Genomic DNA, 24,092 nt, shown 5'->3' on the forward strand with positions numbered 1-24,092 from the left:
GCCCAGGCTAGAGTGGAGTGGTGCAATCACAGTTTACTGCAACCTTGACCTCCCAGGCTCAAGTGATCCTCCCACCTCAGCCCCCTGAGTAGCTGGGACTACAGGCATGTGCCACCACGTCAGGCTAATTTAAATAATTTTTTGGTAGAGACAAGCTTCTACCATGCTACCCAGGCTGGTCTTGAACTCCCAGGCTCAAGCAATCCACCTGCCTTGGCCTCCCAAAATATTGGGATTACAGGCATGAGCCATTGCATCTGGCCAGATGGAAGCATTGACCTTAAATTTTTTGTTTTTGACTATTATGGATACATAACAGTTGTCTATATGATATGGTTTGAACATACGTCCTTGCCAAATCCCATGTTAACATGTGATCCCCAGTGTTAGAGGTGAACCTGGTGTTTGGGTGGTGGGGGGCGGATCCCTCATGGCTTGGTGCTGTCCTCACAATAGCAAGTGAGCTCTCACAAGATCTGGTTAAGTGTGCGGCATCTCATCCCCCTCTCTCTCCCCACTTGCTCCTACTTCCCCCTTGTGACATGCCAGCTCCCGCTTCACCTTCCACCATGAGTAAAAGCTCCCTGAGGCCTCCCAGAAGCCAAGCAGATGCCAACACCATGCTTCCTGCAGCCTGCAGAACTGTGAATCAATTAAACCTCTTTTCTTTATAAACTACCTTGTCTCATGTATTCCTTTATAGCAATGCAAGAATGGCCTAACACACCATGCCTTTATTTATCACTTGTAAAATAAAGATAATAATTGTGTCAGCCTTAAGTCAGTGTCCAAGATGGCCCCAGCCATCTTGCTGCCTCCTATGGGTGTTGTTCACATCTTTGCATAGAACCCTCCCACACTGAATAGTGTACCGGGTAGCATGTTGTAGAAATGGGAGACTGTGGCTTCTAAGGCAAAGCTATGAAAGACATTGCAGCCTCTTCTTTGCTCTCTCTTTTGGCTCATTTGCTGAAAGAGAGGGAGGCCAGCCACCATGTTGTGAGGACACTCTAGTAGCCCTGCAGGTAGATCTGTGTGATGAGGAACTGAGGTCTCCTGCCAATGGTCAGATCACCTTGCCAACAGCCACATAAGTGAGTCACCATGGAGCAGATCCTCCAGCCCCCATTGAGCCTTCAGATGAGACTGCAGCCCCAGCCAACGTCTTAACTGCACCTTCACGAGAGACTAGCCAGCTAAGCCGTTTCCAGATTCTTCACCCACAGAGACCTCATAAAGTAGTGTTGATTGTTGCCTTAAGCCACTAAGTGTCAGAGTAATTTGTGATGAATCAATAAATGATATAGTTTTCTCCCTTTCCTGCTGGCCATAGGTGAAACTACGGTGGAGGCAAAGTAGGTTTTCTCATTAAGGTCCCTATACCTGCTTTCTGCTTACCTTTCCTAAGGCAGCACCTCTGCTCCCTTGCTTAAGCTTGTAGCTGAAGCAAGTTTAATATGACCACTCTCAGAGGTATTGTCATTTTAATTAAAGTCTCTTGAAAATCAAAAAAGGATTTCAAGTCCAAAGAAATGAAGGTCTCCAGGTAAAATCTCAGTAAACTGGGAAGCTGTTAGGTGATGGGAGCGTCCAGGGATCCTCAAATCACCTCTCTAGGGATCTGTGCTTTTTACTCAACTCCTAGCATGTCAGCAGCCAAGACAAAAAGGGGACACAAGTGCTAGCACTGACTTATTTCCAGGTGTTTTTTTTTTTTTTTCATCAATCTTTGTTTCCAGTGGCTATTTTCCCCCGTCTTAGGCTATGATGGTTCATGATCTGCTGATAGGAAAAATAAAAAGCTAAGTGAGGTTTTCATTGATTAAACTCCAAAACTGGGCTGGGCATTGTGGCTCATGTCTGTAATCCCAGCACTTTGGGAGGCTGAGCTGGGTGGATCACAAGGTCAGGAGTTCAAGACCAGCTTGGCCAACATGGTGAACCCCTGTCTCTACTAAAAAAAAAAAAAAAATAGCCAGGTGTGGTGGTGGGTGCCTGCAATCCCAGCTACTCCGGAGGCTGAGGCAGGAGAATCGCTTGAACCCGGGAGGCAGAGGTTGCAGTGAGCCGAGATTGTGCCACTGCACTCCAGCCTGGGTAACAGAGCAAATCTTCATCTGAAAAAAAAAAGAAAAAGAAAAATCCCTCCAAAACTGACCAACAGTGAGCATTCATGAAGCCTTGGCCACACCAGCCCACGGAGGTAGCTGCAGACTTGCATGGAGCCCCATGTTGGAATCTTGGCTCTGCCACTTACTGGCTGCAGAAGAATGAGCAAGCCCGTTGACCTCTCTGAGCTTCGTTTTCTCTTCCATAAAGTGGGGATATTAATAGTTGTCTTATAGCCTGGCACGTAGGAGGAGCTGAATGCACACTGCTGCTGCTCTTATATGGCACCCTGTTGAGACTGTGGCAGAGGCAGCAGGAAATAGCATTTCTGCTCAGCATCTCTCAAACTATTTAACCTTGCAAGGACTGACACCTAAGGGAGATGATGAATCTACAGCACTAGGTAGTGAACGCTTTCTGTCCAGTGAGCCCACCTACCAAGAACTCCACTGCCTGCCAGGGTAGGTGGCTCCCTCTGTGCTGATTTCTCAAGAGGATGTCCCTCTGAAACTAACTACTGTGTTGCCCCTTTCCCAGGAGGCATAAGGGTGACAGCAAGGGGGCAGGGGAGCCAGAGCTAATAGGGGAGCAGAGGAATTCTCTCCTTGGCAGGATCAACTCTGATTTGAAGTGGAGATAGGCTGAGAGCTTGAGTCTCCATAGGCAACACATTTAGGGGAGTCATGGTGTGTCTGCCTCTGGAGCAGCAGAGCAGAGAATGCAGGACTCTTGGTTTCTTCACTTGGTTTGTACAAGGATGTGACTCAAGGGTTAGCCCAGCCATCTTCACCACTATGTGGACAAAGTCAGTCTGCTGGAAGAGACAGGGACCCACAGCTTCTACTTCTTAACCATTTCCTTCTGTTTCCGAGCGGACACCTGGATCCTTGTCCTTGACAGGATGGTTTTAGACTACCCTTGATGATTTACAGCAGAAACAGAATGGGAATTCACCAGGCAAATGAACATTAACTCCTCTGAGTTAATTGTGGAAGAAAGTGGGCAGGCAGTGTCACAGAAATCATGTAGCCAGATAAGAGCCATCAATGACCCATGTTTGCCTTGATAAGAGCTGTTCTTCACACCTACAAAGGAGAAAAGAGGTGGTGACTGAGCAATGATCAAGACAGCATCCATTAACTAGTCCCTCCATCCATGCATCCATATATCAAATCAACCACTCGTTCATCCATCCACCCATCCATCAATCCATCAATCTGTTGATCCAGTCAGCCAGCCACCCATTCATCCATCCACCCACCCATCCATCCTTCCATCCATTCATCCATCCATCACCTACTCATCATCCCTTCATCCATCTACCTACCCATCCATGCATTGTATCCATTCATCCATCCATCCATTCATCCATCCATCCATCCAACCAACCATTCACCCACTCACTCAGCAAACTGTCATGGAGCACCTTTCATATCCCTGGCCCTGTGAGAGATTTCCAATTCAGTGAACGTTTGTTAAGACAGGATCCATGAACTTATCCACCCTGTCCATCCATCCATCCAGTCACCTATCCAACCATCCACCCACCACTCCACGACCATATCTTCCAATATGCAAGAAATGGTATCTGGCAAAGTAGTAACTGCTGTGCACCTGCTCTGCTAGGTGCTGAGGATGCAAAGAAAAATAAGCCAGGGTCCCTCAAAGAGTTTACAGTTTGGTTGTAGGTGGTGGATAGAAATGTAAACATTCAGTAGAGTGAGGAAAGTACTGAAGGAACACAGAGGAGGCCAAACTGTCCATAGTTTATGTTGGTCCACCACAGTGGGATTGGGGTTGCCCAGAGCTGAGCAGTGTCCTCACTCAATCACTACCGTATTTAACTGCATACTTGATGGGGAGTCAGTGAAGTGTGAGAAGAGCTAACTCATCACAGTGGACAAGTTTTATTTGACTAACACCTTTTGAGAGAACCACTGCTCTCCATTTCTCAGTCATTGTAGTTCAGAGACAGCTAAACCCACCCATCTGCTCCAGGCCTGGCTAAGGAGAAAACCAAATACGCCTGGCCACTGGAACAGGCTCTGGTAGGTAGCGATTGAAGCCATCCTGGGGACCTTGGCTGTCCTGGGGAAAAGAGCAGACTCTCCTTCTAATGCTGATGAGCGTGGAGCTGCTGAGACCCATGCTTCACACCATGAAGAAAAAGGTGTCTGAAAATGATGCTCAAAGGGAAGCATTGCTGAGAGGAAAGAGAACGGGGGATGAAGGCATTGGTTGAGCTTCTGGATCCAGCTGCGCTGAAAGCCACAATAGAGACCTTGCCTGATACATTAACAGAAAAATCCCTCTTTTGGTCTCAGTTAGTCTATGGTGGCTTCCTTCACAAACTTGGGGACACTTGGAAAGGAGATCTGTGTCCTCAGGAGCAGGAACTGTTTTGCCAAGTAATGATGCTTGCATGTTGGGAGATACAATGGGTGGATGGATGGATGGATGGATGGATGGATGGATGGATGGATGGGGTGGATATATTGATGGATACTATCTTAATCACAAGTCAGTCACAGCTTCAAGTACAAAAAGCGACTCCTATCAAGGGAGATAGTGTTCACTGATTCTCTCATTCAGACAATAATTGGCCTGAATTTTAGTTTCAGCCCTGTCTCTAACCAGCTCTCCCTCTCTGGGCTTCAGACACATCAATTGTAAAGTGAATGAATTATATTGCATCACATTTCTTGAAGCATAATCAGAACAGTAGTCCTTTGGGATATGCTGGGAAATAAACTATATTTGTAGGTTGAATTGTGTCTTGCAAAAGAGATATGTTGAGGTACTCAGTACCTCATTCCAGTACCTCAGAATGAGACATTTAGAAATAAGATCATTGTAGTTAGTTCAGATGGATCATACTGAAGCAGAGTGGGCCCCTAATCCAACAGGATTATTGTCCTTGTAAGAAGACAGCCACATGTAGACGGAGACACAGAGAAAGAACAGCATGTGACAATGAATAAAGAGTTTGGGGCAGGCACAGTGGCTCACACCTGTAATCCCAGCACTTCGGGAGGCTGAGGAGAAAGGATCGCTTGAGCCCAGTAGTTTGAGACCAGCCTGAGCAACACAGGGAGACCTCACATCTACAAAAAATAAAAATAATGAGCCAGGCGTGGTGGCGGGTGCCTGTAGTCCCAGCTACTCGAGAGGGGGACTGCCTGAGCCTGGGAGGTCGAGGCTGCAGTGAGCCACGATCGTGCCACTGCACTCCAGCCTGGGTGACAGAGAGACTCTGTAAAAAGAAAAAGAAAGAAAGAAAGAAAAATAGAGAGAGAGAGAGAGAGAAAGAAAGAAAGAAAGAAAGAAAGAAAGAAAGAAAGAAAGAAAGAAAGAAAGAAAGAAAGAAAGAAAGAAAGAAAGGAAGGAAGGAAGGAAGGAAGGAAGGAAGGAAGGAAGGAAGGAAGGAAGGAAGGAAGGAAGGAAGGAAAGAAAGAAAGAAAGAAAGAAAGAAAGAAAGAAAGAAAGAAAGAAAGAAAGAAAGAAAGAAAGAAAGAAAGAAAGAAAGAGAAAGAAAGAAAGAGAGAGATTGGAGCAATACAGCTACAATCCAAGGAACACCAAAGATTGCTGGCCACCACCAGAAGTCAGGAAGAGACAAGGAAGGATTCTCTACAGATTTCAGAAGGAGCAGGGTCCCATTGACTTCTGACTTCCAGCCTCCAGGACTGTGAAACAATAAATTTCTGTTGTTTGGAGCTTGCGCACCTCCAGTGTGTGGTACTTGGTTAGAGCAGCCCTAGGAGACTAATCCAGGAGTCAGGGACACTTGCTAATTCTGCATACTGTACTCCTTGGAGATCCATCATGCACACTATCGTATTAAAGGCTCTAAGAAGTCCTCCCGTAAAGACCCATTTAAATGCGTCTAATCCAGCACTTCCACAACTTCTTTGATGACTCCTAAGATTAGATGATCTTTAAGCTTTTGCGACTGCAACTGTGTGGGGCGTTAGGAAGTGGACAAGCAATGAATGTGGGTAGATCTGGCCGAATATCTATGCTTTTTATATTTTAACTTTTTGTTTATTTATTTATTTATTTTTATTTTTATTTTTCTGAGACAGAGTCTCACTATGTCACCCAGGCTGGAGTGCAGTGGTGCGATCTCGGCTCACTGCAATCTCCGCCTCCCAGGTTCAAGTGATTCTCCTGCCTCAGCCTCCCGAGTAGATGGAATTACAGGCGCGCCACACTTGGCTAATTTTTGTATTTTTAGTAGAGATGGGGTTTCACCATGTTGGCCAGGCTGGTCTCGAATTCCTGACCTCAGGTGATCTGCCCACCTTGGACTCCCAAAGTGCTGGGATTATAGGCGTGAGCCACCGTGCCCCGCTGTTTTAACTTTTTAAAGAATACACATAAAGTATGTGGTTTAAAAATATCCAAACAGTACAAAAATCTGTATAGGAAAAATACATCCCTGTCCCACACCTCTCCCCCAGGCCCTTCACAAGACACAGCTTCCCATGTTCTTATTTATTCTTCCAGAGTGTTCCACACATATATACGCCCATATATAGATACGCTTCTTGTTTTTGTGTGTGTGTGTGTTTTTTTATTTATTTATTTATTTTTATTTTTTTTGAGACGGAGTCTCGCTCTGCCACCCAGGCTGGAGTGCAGTGACCGGATCTCAGCTCACTGCAAGCTCTGCCTCCCAGGTTCACGCCATTCTCCTGCCTCAGCCTCCCGAGTAGCTGGGACTACAGGCGCCCGCCACCTCGCCCGGCTAGTTTTTTGTATTTTTTTTTAGTAGAGACGGGGTTTCACCGTGTCAGCCAGGATGGTCTCGATCTCCTGACCTCGTAATCCGCCCGTCTCGGCCTCCCAAAGTGCTGGGATTACAGGCTTGAGCCACCGCGCCCGGCCGTTTTTTTTTTTTTTTTTTTTTTTTTTTTTTTTTTTTTTGAGACGGAGTCTCGCTCCGTCGCCCAGGCTGGACTGCAGTGGCCGGATCTCAGCTCACTGCAAGCTCCGCCTTCCGGGTTTACGCCATTCTCCTGCCTCAGCCTCCCGAGTAGCTGGGACTACAGGTGCCCGCCACCTCTCCCAGCTAGTTTTTTTGTGTTTTTTAGTAGAGACAGGGTTTCACCGTGTTAGCCAGGATGGTCTTGATCTCCTGACCTCGTGATCCGCCCGTCTCTGCCTCCAAACACTTCTTGTTTTACACAAATGGTCATCTAGTATATTTATGATTTTTCTACAGTGTTTCTTAAAAAATTAACATATCTTAGAGATTTCTGTATTCTAGGTACCAATCTGGTGCTCATCCTTGTCTGGATAGTTCTGTGCTGTGGTCTGTCCTGTGCACTGTAAGATATTGAGGAGCATCCCTGGTTTCTACCCACTAGATGCCAGTAGCACCCAGCTAAATTGTGACAATGAAAAATGTCTCTGGACATTGCCAAATGTTCCCTGGGGCAGTAAAGTCATCCCCAGGTGAAAACCATTGATGTAGGTCTAACTCATTCTCTGTAAGGGCTGTCCAGCCTATGGTGTATGAGGATACCACGGTTCATTATTTATATAACGAGTCCCTTGTTGGTGGATATTTGAGCTGTTTCCAGTCGCTGGTTAGTATAAACAATGTTATAATGAACATTCTTGTACTTGTGTCTTTGGCACATAGCTAAGTTTATCTGTAGGATAAACTGTCGCACATTTTCTTGTTCATCACTCAGTAAGCGTTAAGTAAGCAAAAAAATGGAAAGAGAAAGGCCGGGCGGGGTGGCTCATGCCTGTAATCTCAGTACTATGGGAGGCTGAGGCGAGTGGATCACTTGAGGTCAAGAATTTGAGACCGCTTGCCACCATGGCGAAACCTCATCTCTACTACTACTAATACTAATACTAATAATAATAATAGGCAGGCATGGTGGCACATGCCTGTAATCCCAGCTACTTGGGAGACTGAGGCACGAGAATCACTTGAACCTGGGAGGTGGAGGTTGCAGTGAGCCGAGATCACGCCACTATCCTCCAGCCTGAGAGACAGAGCAAGTCAAAAAAAAAAGAAGAAAAAAAAGAAAAAAAAAAGGAAGGAGAAGAATGTGAGCTGAGAGCTTCCGTTCTTACCTTTTAAACCAAGTTGAGGGAATCCTACCTGTGGTTGGAGGAAATGAGATCAACCCACTGAGAGAAACAGAGCCAAGAGATGGAATTGTCATTGAAGCCCCTTGATCCAGTTGTGCCTGAAGCCACCTACTCCTGGCTTTACTCATTCTGTGATCCAATGCATACTCTTTAAGGCTTAAGCCTGTTTGAGTTGAGGTTTTATAAACTTCAACTTAAAGACCCCTGGGTATAAACAGAAGCATGACTCCTCCAAGAAGCCTGTCTGAACTCAGCCCTCCTTTCTGGCTCCCGCAGACCCTGTGCTGTCTGTGCTGAGCCAAGTACCTCCTCCGTGAGAGTCACTGTTCCCTCGTCAGTCTCCTTGCCCCTGTATCTCCAGCACCTGGATCAGAGGAGATGCTCAAAAGGATCCACTGAATGAATGAGTGTTAGTATCTTACAACTCACAGCCTCAACGCCTCTGCTCAGTGGGGGCTCAATAAATCCACACAAGAAACCTTCTGGCAGCCAGAAGAACTTTCTTAACTTGATCCAGGAAGTTCTGCCAAAGGAGCAAAACAATAGTCACTCCAGGGCAGGGGCTGCCCGGCAAAGGGAGGCGCTCCTGGGGTGCAGGGAGGGGCCGTCTTCCAGGAATCTCTGCCACCCTAAGCCGCTGGCTGGATATCCCTGGGCAAATGGCCCAGTGGCCTCTGAGGTCTCTGACTGTGCTTAAACCTCCTACTCCCTTCCAGAACAGGTTTGGCCTTATTCAGAACCATCTTATTTCAGCAAATCCTGCCCCAGCTGCTATACACAAAGCATGCTATTTACAAAGTTAATGTTTACAAAGTGTTCTGAGGACCTGTCCACAAATAGAACACTTTATAGGCCAGCAAAAGTGACGAGAACCTCCCCGAACGGCTTCTAATCCGTAAAGGGCCCGAATGGACACCGGTTAACACAAGGAGATCCCAAAAGACTAAGGCGGAAAGAGAGCAATAAAAATGTACATTTAGGCCGGGGCCAGTGGCTCACACCTGTAATCCCAGCACTTTGAGAGGCCCAGGCAGGAGGATTGCTTGGGTCCAGAAGTTCAAGGCCAGCCTGGGCAACATAGCAAGACCCTGTCTCTACAAAAAACTTTTAAAATTAGCCATGCATGGTGGCCCCTGTGTGTGGTTCCAACTACTCAGGAGGTTGAGGTGGGAGGATAGCTTGAGCCCAAGAGGCAGTGGTTGCAGTGAGCCATGATTACCACTCCAGCCTAGGCAAAAGAACCAGATTCTGTGTTAAAGATAAAAAGAAATAAATGGGCCAGGCACAGTGGTTCATGCTTGTAATCGCAACACTTTGGGAGGGTGAGGTAGGAGGATCGCTTGAGCTCTGGAATTTGAGACCAGCCTGGGCAGCATATCAAGACCTCGTCTCTACTAAAAATTAAAAAAACAGGCCAGGCGCAGTGGCTCATGCCAGTAATCCCAGCACTTGGGGAGGCTGAGGCAGGTGGATCACGGGGTCATGAGATCAAGACCATCCTGGCTAATATGGTGAAACCCCGTCTCTACTAAAAATACAAAAATTAGCCAGCATGGTGGCACGCACCTGTAGTCCCAGCTACTAGGGAGGCTGAGGCAGGAGAATCATTTGAATCCGGGAGTCAGAGGTTGCAGTGAGCCGAGATCATGCCACTGCACTCCAGCCCGGGTGGCGGAGCGAGATTCTGTCTCAAAAAAATAAAAATTTTAAAAATTTAAAAAACAAAACTTAGCCAGGTGTGGTGGTGCAACCGTGTAGTCTTAGTTACTTGGGAGGCTGAGGTGGGAGGATCACTTGAGTCTGGGAAGTAGAGGCTGCAGTGAGATATGATTGTTCCACTGCACTCAAATCTGGGGGACAGGACAAGATCCTGTCTCAAAATAAAATAAAATAAATGCACATCTAAATGCCAGCCGCATTCATGAGCATGTCATACTGACTGTTAAATGAGCACCTACTATGTGCCAAACACTGTTCTAGGTCCTAAGTGCCCAGCAATGAACAAAAGCCTTCTTTCTAGTGGAGAGAGGTGGGCAAAGAGATAAATAAATACATTTTTTGTTTTTGTTTGTCTTTTGAGACAGAGTCTCACACTGTCACCCAGGCTGGAGTGCAGTGGCGTGATCTCAGCTCACTGCAAGCTCCACCTCCTGAGTTCACGCCATTCTCCTGCTTCAGCCTCCCAAGTAGCTGAGACTACAGGTGCCCGCCACCACAAAATTAGCCCGGCTAATTTTTTTTGTCTTTTTAGTAGAGATGGGGTTTCACCGTGTTAGCCAGGATGGTCTTGATCTCCTGACCTTGTGATCTGCCTGCCTCGGCCTCCCAAAGTGCTGGAATTACAGGCGTGAGCCACTGCGTCAGGCCAATAAGTTGTTTCAAATGCAAATAAATGTCATTTAAAGTAACAATGCAGGCCAGATAAGGAGGGACTTGGGAGAGGCTTCTTTTGTTGGGAAGTCACTTCTGTTACCTACTCAATCTTCACAACCACTGGATGTCCCTGTCCCCATTTCATGGAAGAGACGGCTGTGGCTAGGAGAGCACAGTGACCTGCCTCAGACCCAGACAGAAAGAGCAGACTGCGTTAAGGGTACCTGGAATGTGTTTTAATCAAGGCTGGTAAGACACACAGACACGGAAACAACTGTCATGAAGGAAGAAGTTGATGATGTCCACAGATGCCTAAAACAGGAAGCATGGCACACCATGCAGGGCTGCATGAGGCAGCACTAGGGTGGAGCAGGAGGCAGGGGAGGTGGGGAAACATGGGCCATAGCCTTTATTGTGGCTTCCCCAGGAAGAAATAAGCAAGGCAGGGTAAGTGGGTTTAGGATTGGCTCGTTTGAATAATTTCAGCAGGCTCTGGGGGTATAGGGGCTGTCCCTTAGTTATCTGGTTCCTGGCTCTGGGGTGACTATGGCAGGTAGGTAGTGACCAAGAGTATGAAAGTCTAATAAAATAGGCTGCTGGGGTAGGGGCTCTGGAGGGGTTGGCTTGCATTTGAAAGGCACACTCTCTGGTGACCTGTTCACTTTCTCCAGGAATTGGACAGCTCTGGGAGGGGAAGTCCTTCCACGGTCACCAAGGCCCCAAGATGTCAAAGCATCAGAATACAGAAAACAAAAGACATGGTTGATACACAGACCCAGTCTGGGGCTTGAGCCGCCCCTTGGGCTGTCCACAGTCGCCACAGGGACCTAGACCCTGGAGTACCCTAAGAAGGACCCTCCGTCTGTGGAGGGAATGCAACAGGTGGGCTTCAACTACAAATGGAATTTCTCTTGTGCCACCCAAGATGGTCTCTTGGCATGTGCTCATTAATCCTCATAAGCCTGTGGACAGAAGAATAAAATAAGACATAGAGAGAAACTTACACTGTGGAGCTGATGAGAAGGAAAATGAGTTTGTGCCGGAAAACCTAAGAATTGTTTTATTTTCTTATAAATTCTCCCCCATTTCAATTCAGAGTTTGTTGTGGAGGGTGGGAAGGGTGTCCTTGATTAAAACAACAAAAACACTGTTTTCAAAAATGTAGCTGGCTGGTGCCCATGTTGTTTTAATTTGCTGGGACCAGATTGTCTAGCCCTCATGGATTTGATCCCAGGCAGGCTAGTTTGACTTATTCAGAGAAAAACTCTGTTTTTCAGCCACAAACTGTACCCCTAACCCTGGCCAAATATGTTGCAATTCCTGCTAAAAGTTCCAACAGTGGTTGTCCAGGAATCCTGAGCCCACGTTCTGAGTCCCATCTCCAGACTTTCTCCCCTCCACATGCCACTGGCCCCTGGAGGAACCACCCTGCAGAGAGACCACATAGTTGCTCTAGGCTTAGCCTCACAATAAAACAAGACAAGGTACAAGTATGTGGTAGGTACTCTGTAGTTGTTTGCTGAATGAATGAGTGAATGATTGGAGGGGTGGAGAGGTGGATGAGTGGATGGATGGATAGGTGGATGGGGTGGATAAATGGATAGGTGGGTGGATGGATGGATAGGTAGGTAGATGGATGATGGATGGATGGATGGATGGATGAATGGATGGATGGAAAGATGTGTGGATGGGTAGATGGATGGATGAAAAGGAAAACAAGTGGATGGGTGGGAGGATAGGTGGATAGATGAATGGATGGATGGATGGTTGAATAGATAAATGGGTGGATGGGTAGATGGATGGAAGAGTGGATGGATGAATGGATGGATGGATGGATGGGATGCATGGATGAATGGATGGTTGAAAAGGTAAGTGGGTGGATGGGTAGATGACTGAGAGGGTGGATGGATGGAAGAGTGGATGGATAGATGGATGGACAGATAAATGGATGGATGCATGTATGCATGCATGGATGGGTGCATGTATGCATGCATGGATGGATGCATGTATGCATGCATGGATGGATGCATGTATGCATGCATGGATGGATGCATGGGTAGGGAGATGGATGGATGAATGGTCTTACTGATGATGAGCCTTCTGCATTTCAGGATGAGCTTCAGAACTGAGAGATAATGTAGCGTAGGGATGAGTGTGCTAGAGTTAGACAGAGCTGAGACTCCAAATTAAATTAAAGTAGTATCTACCTTGTAGAGTAGTCAAAAGAAAGATGATGTGTGCACCAAGCATAGCACCTGACCAGGGAGGCGCTGGTGACTGTTTTCATGGACAAGGGTGAAGCCTGTGGTAATCTAAAGGATACTGGCAAAATAGCCTTCTGCTGCAAATGTCTTTAGCCCAACCTTATTCCCTGCAGATAGGTAAAAAAATTTCTACCATCAGAAATGCAGATATTCAAGAGTCATACAAATGGCCAATCATGTGGAAAAGATTCAAAGTTACTAATAATCAAATAAATGCAAATTTAAATAAATAGATACCAAGTTAGCAAAAAAAATTTTTTTTAATTAAAAAAATCACTTAGTTTGCAAAGTATTCAGAAAGGAAGACCCCAATATAGTGTTCATGGGGAGTATTAATTGGTATAACCTTTCTCAATAGCAATTTGGCAATTTGTACCAAGAGTCTCAAGCCATACCCTTTGACCCATTAAACCTACTTTTAGGAAGTTTTTCTAAAGAAATAATCAGAGAGATAATAAAATGGCTAGGTGCAAGGAAATTTATTGCAGTGCTATTTATATTAGCAAAAAGAAAAAGGGAGGGGAATGGCCCTTCTCTGTTCAACTGACTTACAATGGAGACAGCATCCATCAATATATCTGTCCATCCATTCAATCATTCATTAATTCATTCAGCAAATAGTTATTGAATACCTACCATATGCTTGGCTCTATGAGTGATTTCCAATTCAGTGATTAGATAACTTATAATATACCTATATAATGGATTATTATCCAGTCAATAAAATGAATTTTCACAAAATATTAAATAAATTTTTTTTTTTTTTTTGAGACAGAGTCTCACTCTGTCACCCAGGCTGGAGTGCAGTGGAGTGGTCTCAGCTCACAGCAACCTCTGCCTCCCAGGTCCAAGTGATTCTCCTGCCTCAGCCTCCTGAGTAACTGGGATTACAGGCGTGCGCCACCACATCTGTCTAATTTTTGTATTTTCAGTATAGATGTGGTTTTAGTATGTTGGCCAGGCTGGTCTCAAACTCCTGACCTCAAGTAATCCACCTGCCTCAGCCTCCCAAAGTGCTGGGGTTACAGGCATGAGCCACCACACCTGGCCTTAAACAATTTTTTTAAATGCTTAAAATGTAATGTTAAAAATAAATACAGGCTGGGTGCGGTGGCTCATGCACTTTGGGAGTGAGCCACCAGCACCCAGCACTTTGGGAGGCCAAGGCGGGCAGATCACCTGAGGTCAGGAGTTCAAGACCAGCCTGGGCAGCATGGTGAAACCCCGTCTCTACTAAAAATACAAAAAATTAGCTGGGCGTGGTAGCAGGCGCCAGTAATCCTACCTACTTGGGAGGCTGAGGCAGGACCATTGCTTGGACCCAGGAGGCAGAGGTTGCAGTGAGCCAAGATCGCACCAGTGTACTCCAGCCTGGGTGACAGAGCAAGACTCTGTCTCAAAAATAAAAATAAAAAGAAATACAATATGAAATTTTACATATTATACGGTCTTATCATTTTAAACATATATACATACACACAAAAACACAGGAAAGAAACACATGGTGATAAGTTTCAGTGACTTAATTTTTCCTTTATTTTTCTGTATTAATAAAGTTTTTTACACTGAGCATGTCCAGAAAACAAAGTTATCAGAGTTCTTTTTTCTGGATTGTTTGAAAGTTTTTACGATGAACATGAATTATATAATTAGAAAAGAATAAAGTTATTGCCACTGAGAATAAACTAAAACCAAGAAAGCCAATTAAGCCTTCAGGTTAGTTCATACATTCTTTTATACCTATTATGTACCAGGCACTGTGCTGGAGATGACAAAGATACAGGCCCCAATCTGTAGACATTCATACTAATAGGTAATTGTCCTAAGCTCTATGAGTGCATGTGTGGTGCTGTATGAGCACAGAAGAAAGAATTTTTGCCTGGGCTTATAGAGGGCAGGGGACAGGAATGAGGTCTCTGAATCAGTGGCACTGGAGAGGGTCTTGAAGGCAGAGAGGTAAGGAATACAGGCAAGAACTTGGGTCTCATCATGGAACAGTGAGACAGGCAGGGTCTCCAGGGATTCCTGAACTTAACAATCCCATGAAGTTCTGGAATCACCGAGGTCTGAGAACCAGATGCAGTCCACAGACCTGTTTTGTTTGACCTGCATTGTTTTACAGCTTGGACCACGTCTCATAAAACTCCAGATTCCTGGCTTCTTAAACATCTGGCAATACTGTCCCAATTCCTTCCAGACCGTGAGCAGCTGGGACTGAGAGGCAACCACGCCCTTGGACCCATCCCCCACGTCACTCCCTTATCTTACGTCTGACCCCTATAGGCATTGAGTCAACGATTCCTGATTTCCTCCAGCCCATCACCCTTGTACAGATAAGGAAACTGAAACCCAGGGAGATACGCATCTCGTCCAATGGCACCGCTGCGTTGTGACTGAGCCAGGAGTCTTTAGCCCAAACCAAGCCAGACTCAAAGCTGCTGCTTCTTCCCTTATGTGATCCCACTTAAACTCCTGGTCTTGGCTCTCCATGTAAAGAGAAAACATAATCCTAACCGTCTTCACAACTGATGGGCAATATTTTCATTGTGACTTTTCCTGCAGAGACATGTAAAGATATCACTGTGAGTTTGTAAGATAATCTTCCCTTTAGAGTTCTGCTGTTCCTTGTGATTTTGCCCGTGAGGATGGCCTGGTGGCCTCATGGGGATGACTGTCAAGGGGGAATTGTGACCTTTGTTTGCATTGCATTGCTGTTACACATGAGTCTTTGACACAGGCCATCCATGAGCCTCACAACCTCCTGGCATAGCAGGTATTAATTACTGTTCACCACTTATCGGAGGAAGAAACGGACGTTCTAAGATATTAAATGGCTTGTTCAAGGTCACGCAGCTCATGAACGACTGGTTCCAAAGCCCCCTGCCCTCTCCACTGTGCCTGGCCGCTCAGAGCCCATGATGAAGGCATTTGGGTAGAGTGAGGTCAGGCCACATCTCTTAATCAAGTGGCCAGTCCTGGGCTTTGCACTTTGTCCTTTGGGCTGATGGGCTCAGTTCAAGTTCTACTGGGCTGGTAAAAAAAAATTACTTGTTTCCAACTCTTTTTCTCTTTTCTGTCCCCATACTGACCGGAACAGCTCTCTTCTTTTTAATAGGGCTACTTCCATCACTTTCATTTTATTGTCTCCACGTCTTTGATTGTTTTGGAACAAGTCCGATGGTGGAGACGGAACAGGGAGATCACGAAGACAGCCTCTCCTTTGAAAAACGACCATGATCTCACGCCTCCTCCCAACCCAGTGGAAACTGGAGCACCGCTCAAGGAGACTGTGCTGTCACAGGATCCTGCTTACGGGCACAAAAGCTGGGAAATTTCAGAGCCAATCTGGGCCAGGGGAGGCTGGAGCTCGTGAGCTGGGCTTGAAATGATTCTTCCAGACTGCAGAGAAGACAGTGGCCTGCCCGCCGGCTGGCCTGCCTGCCCTCCCTGAGGCAAACAGGAAATCCCAGAATTTATAGATGACCCCGTTACAAGGCAAATGTTTTGGAACAAATTGTTCTTCTTTTAAAGCCTTGTTTTCCACTAGTTTTTCTTTCTGGAGTCCAACTGCCCCCCTCAACCCCCCCTTTCCACCTTCCCGGTGTCCTTGTTAAGCCGGGGCCATGGCGCCACCTGCTGCCTGTCGTGGGCAGCGGGACTCTGCCAGGACCCGGTCCTGGGTCCTCCCCCTACCTCCCTTGTCCCAAAATGGGTGGGAGAGTGACTTTCTGGCTCCTGTCCCGAGGGTTTGTACTAAAGATCACGTATCAAGCCTCAAGAGAACTGCTTCTGTAGTTCCGTGACCAAAAGACTCATGGCAAACTCTTCTTCCCCCCGTCACTTGTCCTCCAGGAGAGCCAGAGCTGGCTGGCAGAAAAAGCAAGTCAGATGGCATCACCGTCCAAGGCCAGGTCTCTACTCCCTGCAAACCAAGTATGCCAGTTTTGAACAACCATGTCAACTCAATGAGCCTTGATTTCTTCAGTACCATCTGCAGCCACTTTGCTAGGTGGTATGGAAAATGGATATGCGTGTGCCTGGCCCATAGGAGGGGCTTAATCAACATTTGCATCCTTTCTCTCCTATTTGGAATATTTCTTATTGGGAAGGAAGGGCTTGGAGGGTCTTAGAGGCAAAGACCAGACCTCAGAAAATTGGTATATTTATCTCCTTATAAGCATGTAAGCTTCAGCACTTTGGGAGGCCAAGGCGGGCAGATCACCTGAGGTCAGGAAATTGACACCAGCCTGGCCAACATGGCGAAACCCCATCTCTACTTAAAAAACAAATATTAGCCAGGCGTGGTGGTGCACATCTGTAATCCCAGCTACTTGGGAGGCTGAGGCCGGAGAATCGCTTGAACTGGGAGGTGGAGGTTGTAGTGAGCCGTGCACCACTGCACTCTAGCCTGGGCAACAGAGCAAGATTCTCTGTCCCCCTCCCCCCAAAAAAAGTAAGCTTCAAGAGGGTAGGCCACCCCAGTGCAGATAACAAGCCTCAGCAAAGCAGTAAAGGAGCGCAGGCTCAAAGTCCTTACACCCCAGCACCCGCTTAGGAGCTAAGTGACCTTGGGCGAGCTCAGTGTCCTCACTTATGTCTAGGGACAGTAATAGTAATCATACCTCAAAGGGTGGCTGTCATGCATTGAAATGAGAGAGGGCACGTAAATAATTTAGCAATGGGACTTGCAGGTAGAAAGTGTAGGATCGTAGAGACAACTCTAGCTGTAGACATTATTATGACATGAACACAGTGTCTGACATATAAGCATTTAGTCAATATCTGAAAAACAAATGAATAGAAAACTCACAGAACATAGGTCAGAAGACTTTGCTTAGTTCCATTTCAGTCACCAACTTGCTATGAGACATGAAACACCCCTGTGCCTGCTCTTCCCCATCCAGAAAGCTTTCTGTATTGAGGATAGGACTCTCTGATCGGTACCTCAGTTTTCCCACCTGTCAAATGGGCACGACATTCATCTTACCTGTTGCTCAGAAATACGGAGGGGATCTGTTGAGGCATGTATGTGAAACTGCTTTGGAAAGTTTAAAGAGTAGGCTGGGCATGGTGGCTCATGCCTGTAATCCCGGAACTTGGGAGCACAAAGTGGGAGGATCGCTTGAGTCTAGGAGTCGGAGACTAGCCTGGGCAACATAGTGAGACCTCTCTCTACATAGAAAAATGCTTTTTTAAAAAAAAATAAAATTTAAAAATAAAGAGTAAAGGAAGGAAGGGAGTCTTTATTTTTTTTTAGGGTGGTTCCATGTGCCTGGTGGCGTTGCCCTTCCCTGAGCGGGTGCCTGGGGCTCTTTGGAACAAATGGTGTCCCTCCTGACACCAAGTGGTAGTCATATCTGAGCCCCAACTCACTGGCAGCAACATGTGGTGAGTTTGACAACACAAACGCTGGGCAAATTAACTCCTTCGCTACTGGCACAAGTTAGGCACACTCCAAGAAGTGGGTTTCCCCTCTCGAAAAGCTCGTTTTCCAAGCCAAAGGGCATAGGAAAGTGCGTGGTGGGTCTCAGGCATGGTGACTAATTGGGGTGACTCACAGCTAGAGGGAGGTGGATCAGGAAGCAAGACTCAGGCCAACTTAGGCACTATATAGAAAGGTATTTCAATCCAGTTCAGTGGGTCCTAGGGAGCCACAGAGGATTCACAAGCAGGGGAGAAACATATCCAGAAAGAGATTTCAGGCAACACCATGAGGAGTAAATGACAGCTAGGACTACAAAGCTCCTCCTGTGCCACGTGGTCGAGAGTTAGGGTGACCAACTGCCCTGGTTTGTCTGAGACAAAGGGAGCATCTGGGACATAGGATCTTCAGTTTTAAAACAAAGAAGTCTCAGGGTGATTTGGTCACCCGGCTCCAGTGTGAATAGCACCTCCTGGAGTTGTGCAATATAGTGACGTTGGCTCTATAATCCATACTTCCCCCCCCAGCCTCCTCTCTCATCCTCAAAAATACCTCTCTCCTTTGTCCCATTTCCTCTCAATTCTATTCTGCTGAGCTACAACTAGTTTAGTGGATTAACATATTGGGATGGATTGCATGCTTATCCCTTCCAGGTAATATTGTACATTTAAACAAAGGTCTCCTGCAGACAATGTTTTAATCCAAATGGAGTGACTCTGACAGTTAAACATTTAACTCATGAGAGATGGGGAAGATTTGAGGGGTCAGGGGGGAGTTTCCATGTCACCCACATCACATCCTGTCAGCAACTGTCTATTTTACCTTGCATGGAGCGGGCGCTGTCTTCCTGGATCTCCGCTCACCAGCCTGCCCTGCCAAGCAAGCCTGCAGGAGCCTGGGCTGCCTAAATATTCTGTAAATAATGCTGACTCCAGAACTTTGAAGATAGACTCACAGAATCACAGCAATAGGATCACAGAATGTCAGAGGAGAAACAGATGCTAGACATCATACAGTCCAGGGTCAGCAAATACACTGCACTCACGTTGCCTCTTCCCCCTGCTGTGCCCATGGCAGACATCACTAATCAATCATGACACTGTCTAGCTGAGCTTGTTTGGAGCATTCAGGGAAGCAGCTATCCATGATCTTGGATCTACTAATTGTAGCTAAGGTTTATTGAACACACTTACTATATTCCTTTTCCCACATCCTTTTTCATTATCATCACCTAAGTCACCAGCTGTTTGCCAGGCACTTTGTATCAGGATTTCTCAACTTCAGTATCATTGATTTTTTTTTTTTTTCTTTTTTTGAGATGGAGTCTCGTTCTGTTGCCCAGGCTGGAGTGCAGCGGCACAATCTCGGCTCACTGCCACAATCTTGGCTCATTGCAATCTCCACCTCCCGGGTTCAAGCAATTCTCCTCTCTCAGCTTCCAGAGTAGCTGGGACTACAGATGTCCGTCACCACGACCAGCTAGCTAATTTTTGTATTTTTGTAGAGACAGCGTTTTGCCACGTTGGCCAGGCTGGTCCTGAACTCCTGACCTCAAGTGATCTGCCCACCTTGGCCTCCCAAAGTGTTGGGATTACAGGCATCAGCCATCGCACCCGGCCAGGATCATTGATATTTGCGTTGGATGATTCTTGGTGTTGGGGGGGCTGCCCTGTAGGATGTTTAGCAGCATCCTTGGCCTCTATCCACAAAATGCCAGTAGTACCCCTCCCCCTAAGCTGTAACAACCAACACTGTCTCCAGACATCACCAAATACCCCCTTGGGTGTGGGAGTAGAGAGGGGACAAAGTTGCTCCCGGTTGAGAACCACCAGTTTCCAAATTATCTCTCATCTTCACAACATTCCTCTAGAGCAGATTTTTCTGGATTTTTTATTTTACAGATGAAGAAACTGAGGCCAAGAAGGAGCCCAAGATGAACTGGTAACAAAAGCAGGATGCCGAGCTCCAGTTCCCCTCTTAGGCCGGGAAATTCCGCTTGGTTCATTGTCTTCAGCAGCAAACTGCCGAGGCGGGGGTTGGGGGTGGGGGAAGACTGGAACCTGTGAGGCTGAGAAAAACCAGATGCCCGATTGATGCTTCCACATAGGACCAGGGCGCTAGAGGTAGACAGGGCCTGGTGCCGTGTGGCAAACATTGAGGGCTCTTTCCCATCCTGCAAATGGCTCTGGGCGTGGAGACAGCCCAGGGAAGAGGCTGTCTAGGACCATATGGCGCTTGCCAGTGGCACTGAGGCTGTTAGAGGCAGTGGTGGCAATCCCACTAATAATACTCCCTTCTCTCCAACGTTGACAAGATTCTCCCCACTTCATGGGAAGCACATGAAATCTGGCCTTTTGCCTCCAGAGATTTAGGATTGAAAGCCTGACAGTTTGGACACACAGCCCGTGGGCAATATTACCCTTCTCCCGGGCTTGTGTCTGTGCCAAGAATTCCTAACAAAGGGAGAAAAGATTAATTAATTTTTAAAAATCCATAAAAATGCTCATGAAACTGACTAGTAAGAAACTGTCCAGTTTTGTTTTTTTTTTCCTTGGTAGTGATCAGAATGTCGCAAGTTTCTACACACATATTTTACAGACGTTCCATAAATCTTCCCGTGGTGCCTCTTCCCTATAAGTAAGGTCCCTTGGGAAGTCATTGAGGCTTCCTCACTACATGTATTCAAGAGAAAATTGGTTGTAACACTTAGAGAAGGCGGCTGTCCGGGAGGGGGAGGTAGGGGTGGGGAGTGTGGAGAAGCTAGTCCAAGTTCAGTTGCCAAGGACAGAGAGACAAGGAAGCCTCCTTTTCTTGGAAATTCCTGAAATTTCCAAACTGTCTTTTACTTCTCATGCACAAATAATCTCTTTGTGCTATCTTTTTTATCCTTTTTATTTATTTACTTCTAATCGCCAAAGGGGGGGGTCATTCTTTCGCACAAAATCTGAAAAAGTAGACGGAAGTAGAAAGAAAGACACAACCAACCAAATAAACAAAAATCCCACCCCAAATTCCAAGGTTTTTTTTTTTTTTTTTTTGCTTTGTTTTATTTTGTTTTGAAAGGATTTTCCTGGGCAGTTTGACAGCACCGCTTCAGTGATGGGGGCCCAATGTTAGTGACAGTTCCCCAGGGAGCTTGTTAACATTGCAGATTCCTCCAAGCCTGCACCCCTGAGAGTGGGAGTTTGTAGGTCAGGGGGGTTGGGTCCCCCGAATCTGTGTTTTTAATAAGCCCTTGGGTGACTCTGAGGAGGGTGGTCATCAGACCACACTTTGAGAAATAATGAGTTTCAGATTTTTCAGACCCTCAGCAAACCTGAGATGTGAAAATCCAGATTTAAAACAAAAATCGGGGGCTAATGATTTGTTTTCTGGAAGGGTTTGGCTTAAATAGGCATTTCCCTCAGTGCCGTTAACATATGATTCTGTTCACACTCGGTGATTCAGCGAGGCAGCCAGGACTTCATCTGCACCACTCTGGGCCAATACGGCATACCGCCACCTTTTTACAGAGCAGCGTTGACGCCCATCTGCTCAAATAAATTAACGTTTCCATCTCAAATAACTCATTTGGCTGGATCACTGAGGTTACACGCCAACCCGAAGAGGAAGGGGAGGAGGCAATACAGGGGGGGGGGAGAGGTAGGAAAGGCATTTTGCAACGTATGTTGCAAGTAATACCGTTGCATTTTTGTAGCCAGAAAGGAGGGGTAAGTAGATGAACACAGCTACTAGTGTAATTCACATGCACCCCTTTATTATCTCCTTTTCACGATTCCTACTGATGCTTAGGAGTAGGGTACAGCTTGCAGCTGGATTTGCTGATGGGCGCGATATTCCCTGTGCAAAGACACTGTGGAGTTCGTGTGAGCCCATTGTGTGTGCATGGGCATGAGTGTGTGTATGGGGGCGGGGGTAAGGGGTGGAGGATTGTTCTGCAGAAGATCGTGATGTTCAGTGAGACGTACAGAGAACACACAGTGGAGACAGCAGGTAGTTTATTTCCTTTTTTAATGGACTTTATTTTTTACAACGGTTTTTGACTTTTTGAGAGTTTCGCTGCAAAATTGAGCAGCAGGTACAGAGATTCCCCATACACTTCCTTCCTGAAACATGCGCAGCCTCCGCCACCATCAACATCCTGCCCCAGAGTGGCATATTTGTTACAGTTGATGAACCTACGCCGACACATCCTTATCTCCCAAAGTGCACAGTTTACGTAACTTTTTTTTTTTTTTTTTTTTTTGAGATGGAATCTCACTCTGTGGCCCAGGCTGGAGTGCAGTGGCGCGATTTCAGCTCAATGCAACCTCTGCCTCCTGGGTTCAAGCGATTCTCCTGCCTCAGCCCTCCCTCGAGTAGCTGGGATTGCAGGCGTGCACCACCACGCCTGGCTAGTTTTTGTATTTTTAGTAGGGACGGGGTTTTGCCATGTTGGCCAGGCTGGTCTGGAACTCCCGACCTCAGGTGGTCCACCCACCTCCGCCTCCCAAAGTGCTGGGATTACAAGCGTGAGCCACCATGCCTGGCTGTAACTTTTTATTTTGAAATAATTTTAGAGTTACAAAAAGGTGCAAAATAGTGCAGGGTTCCCATATAACCTTCACCCAAGTTTCTCTACTCTTCACAGCTCACATAACCATCCTGCAATGATCAAAACCATCCAACATTGGTTCATTACTATTAACTAAACTAAGCTCCTATTTTCAAGTCTCACTGATTTTTCCACTTACGTCTTTTTTTCTGGACAACAGGTACTTTCAAGTCAGAGAGATCTGGGTGTGAATCCAGCTGTGTCACTCGAAAATTGTCCAAGTCAGATCATCTCTCTGAGCCTTGATTTTCTCTCTGTAAAATGGGAGATAACAAGGGCAACTTAATAGGGTCCTTGTGAAGATGAAATAAAAACATGTGTGTCCAGAGCTTGGCACACAAGTAGGCACTGATGTTGGTTTTATTTTCCTACTCTCTTTCAAAGAACCATCCTCAAGGACAAATGGGCATTTGCGTAAATTCCTGTTGGACCAGTTTGACTTCATCTCAGCTGCTGGATCAAGTTTCTCTATTTTGGAAAAAAAAAGAAAAGAAGAAGAAGAAAAGAAAAGGCCGCAGACATAGAGATTAATTAGGAAGCTATTGTAACAGTCCATGTAAGCTAAGTCTCCACAGTGGCTGCACAGAGGTAAGAAGAGAAAAAGTTGTTTTGTTGTTGTTGTTTTGTTTTGTTTTTGTTTTTGTTTTAGAGATGGAGTCTTGCTCTGTCACCCAGGCTGGAGTGCAGTGGCGCGATCTTGGCTCACTGCAAACTATATCTCCTGGGTTCATGCCATTCTCCTGCCTCAGCCTCCCGAGTAGCTGGGACTACAGGCACCCGCCACCATGCCCAGCTGATTTTTTGTATTTTTAGTAGAGACGGGGTTTCACTGTGTTAGCCAGGATGGTCTCGATCTCCTGACCTCGTGATCCACCCACCTCAGCCTCCCAAAGTGCTGAGATCACAAGCATGAGCCACCACGCCCAGCCAAGAGAAAAAGTTTAACAAACATTTCAAATGCAGAATAAAGAGGAGCTGATGACTGATTGGCTGGGCAGAGTTAAATGGGAGGAACCAATAATTTAAAAACTACAAGTTGGAATGACTAGGAAACTGGTCATCCTTTTAAATGAGATGAGCAAGAGAAAACCAGGTCCAGGCAAGAAAGAAGCGAGAAACCATGATCCTAACCAGCACTTGTCAAGTCTCTGGTGCTCATACACCATGCTTAGTACTTTCTAAGTGTGATTTCATTAAATTCATCTAAGAACCCAAG

The 24,092-nt window shown here is 46.3% G+C and overlaps 1 protein-coding gene across 2 annotated transcripts in view; it reads right to left on the reverse strand.

The window, feature by feature from the left end:
• Window positions 1–230: 230 nt before the first annotated feature.
• Window positions 231–24,092, reverse strand: part of SPRING1 (SREBF pathway regulator in golgi 1) — a 160,617-nt gene continuing 136,755 nt past the window's right edge. Inside the window, exon 6 of one of the 2 annotated variants that reach the window (XM_077955313.1) lies at window positions 231–3,194. In XM_077955313.1, the coding sequence (XP_077811439.1) occupies window positions 3,189–3,194 (6 nt within the window). In that variant the 3' untranslated portion in view covers window positions 231–3,188. Of the gene's footprint in view, window positions 3,195–22,273; window positions 23,131–24,092 lie in introns of those variants that run through there. The other variant, XM_077955309.1, reaches the window with a different exon arrangement.

The sequence above is a fragment of the Macaca mulatta genome, chromosome 11, assembly GCF_049350105.2.
Source record: "Macaca mulatta isolate MMU2019108-1 chromosome 11, T2T-MMU8v2.0, whole genome shotgun sequence".
NCBI classification, from domain to species: Eukaryota; Metazoa; Chordata; class Mammalia; order Primates; family Cercopithecidae; genus Macaca; species Macaca mulatta.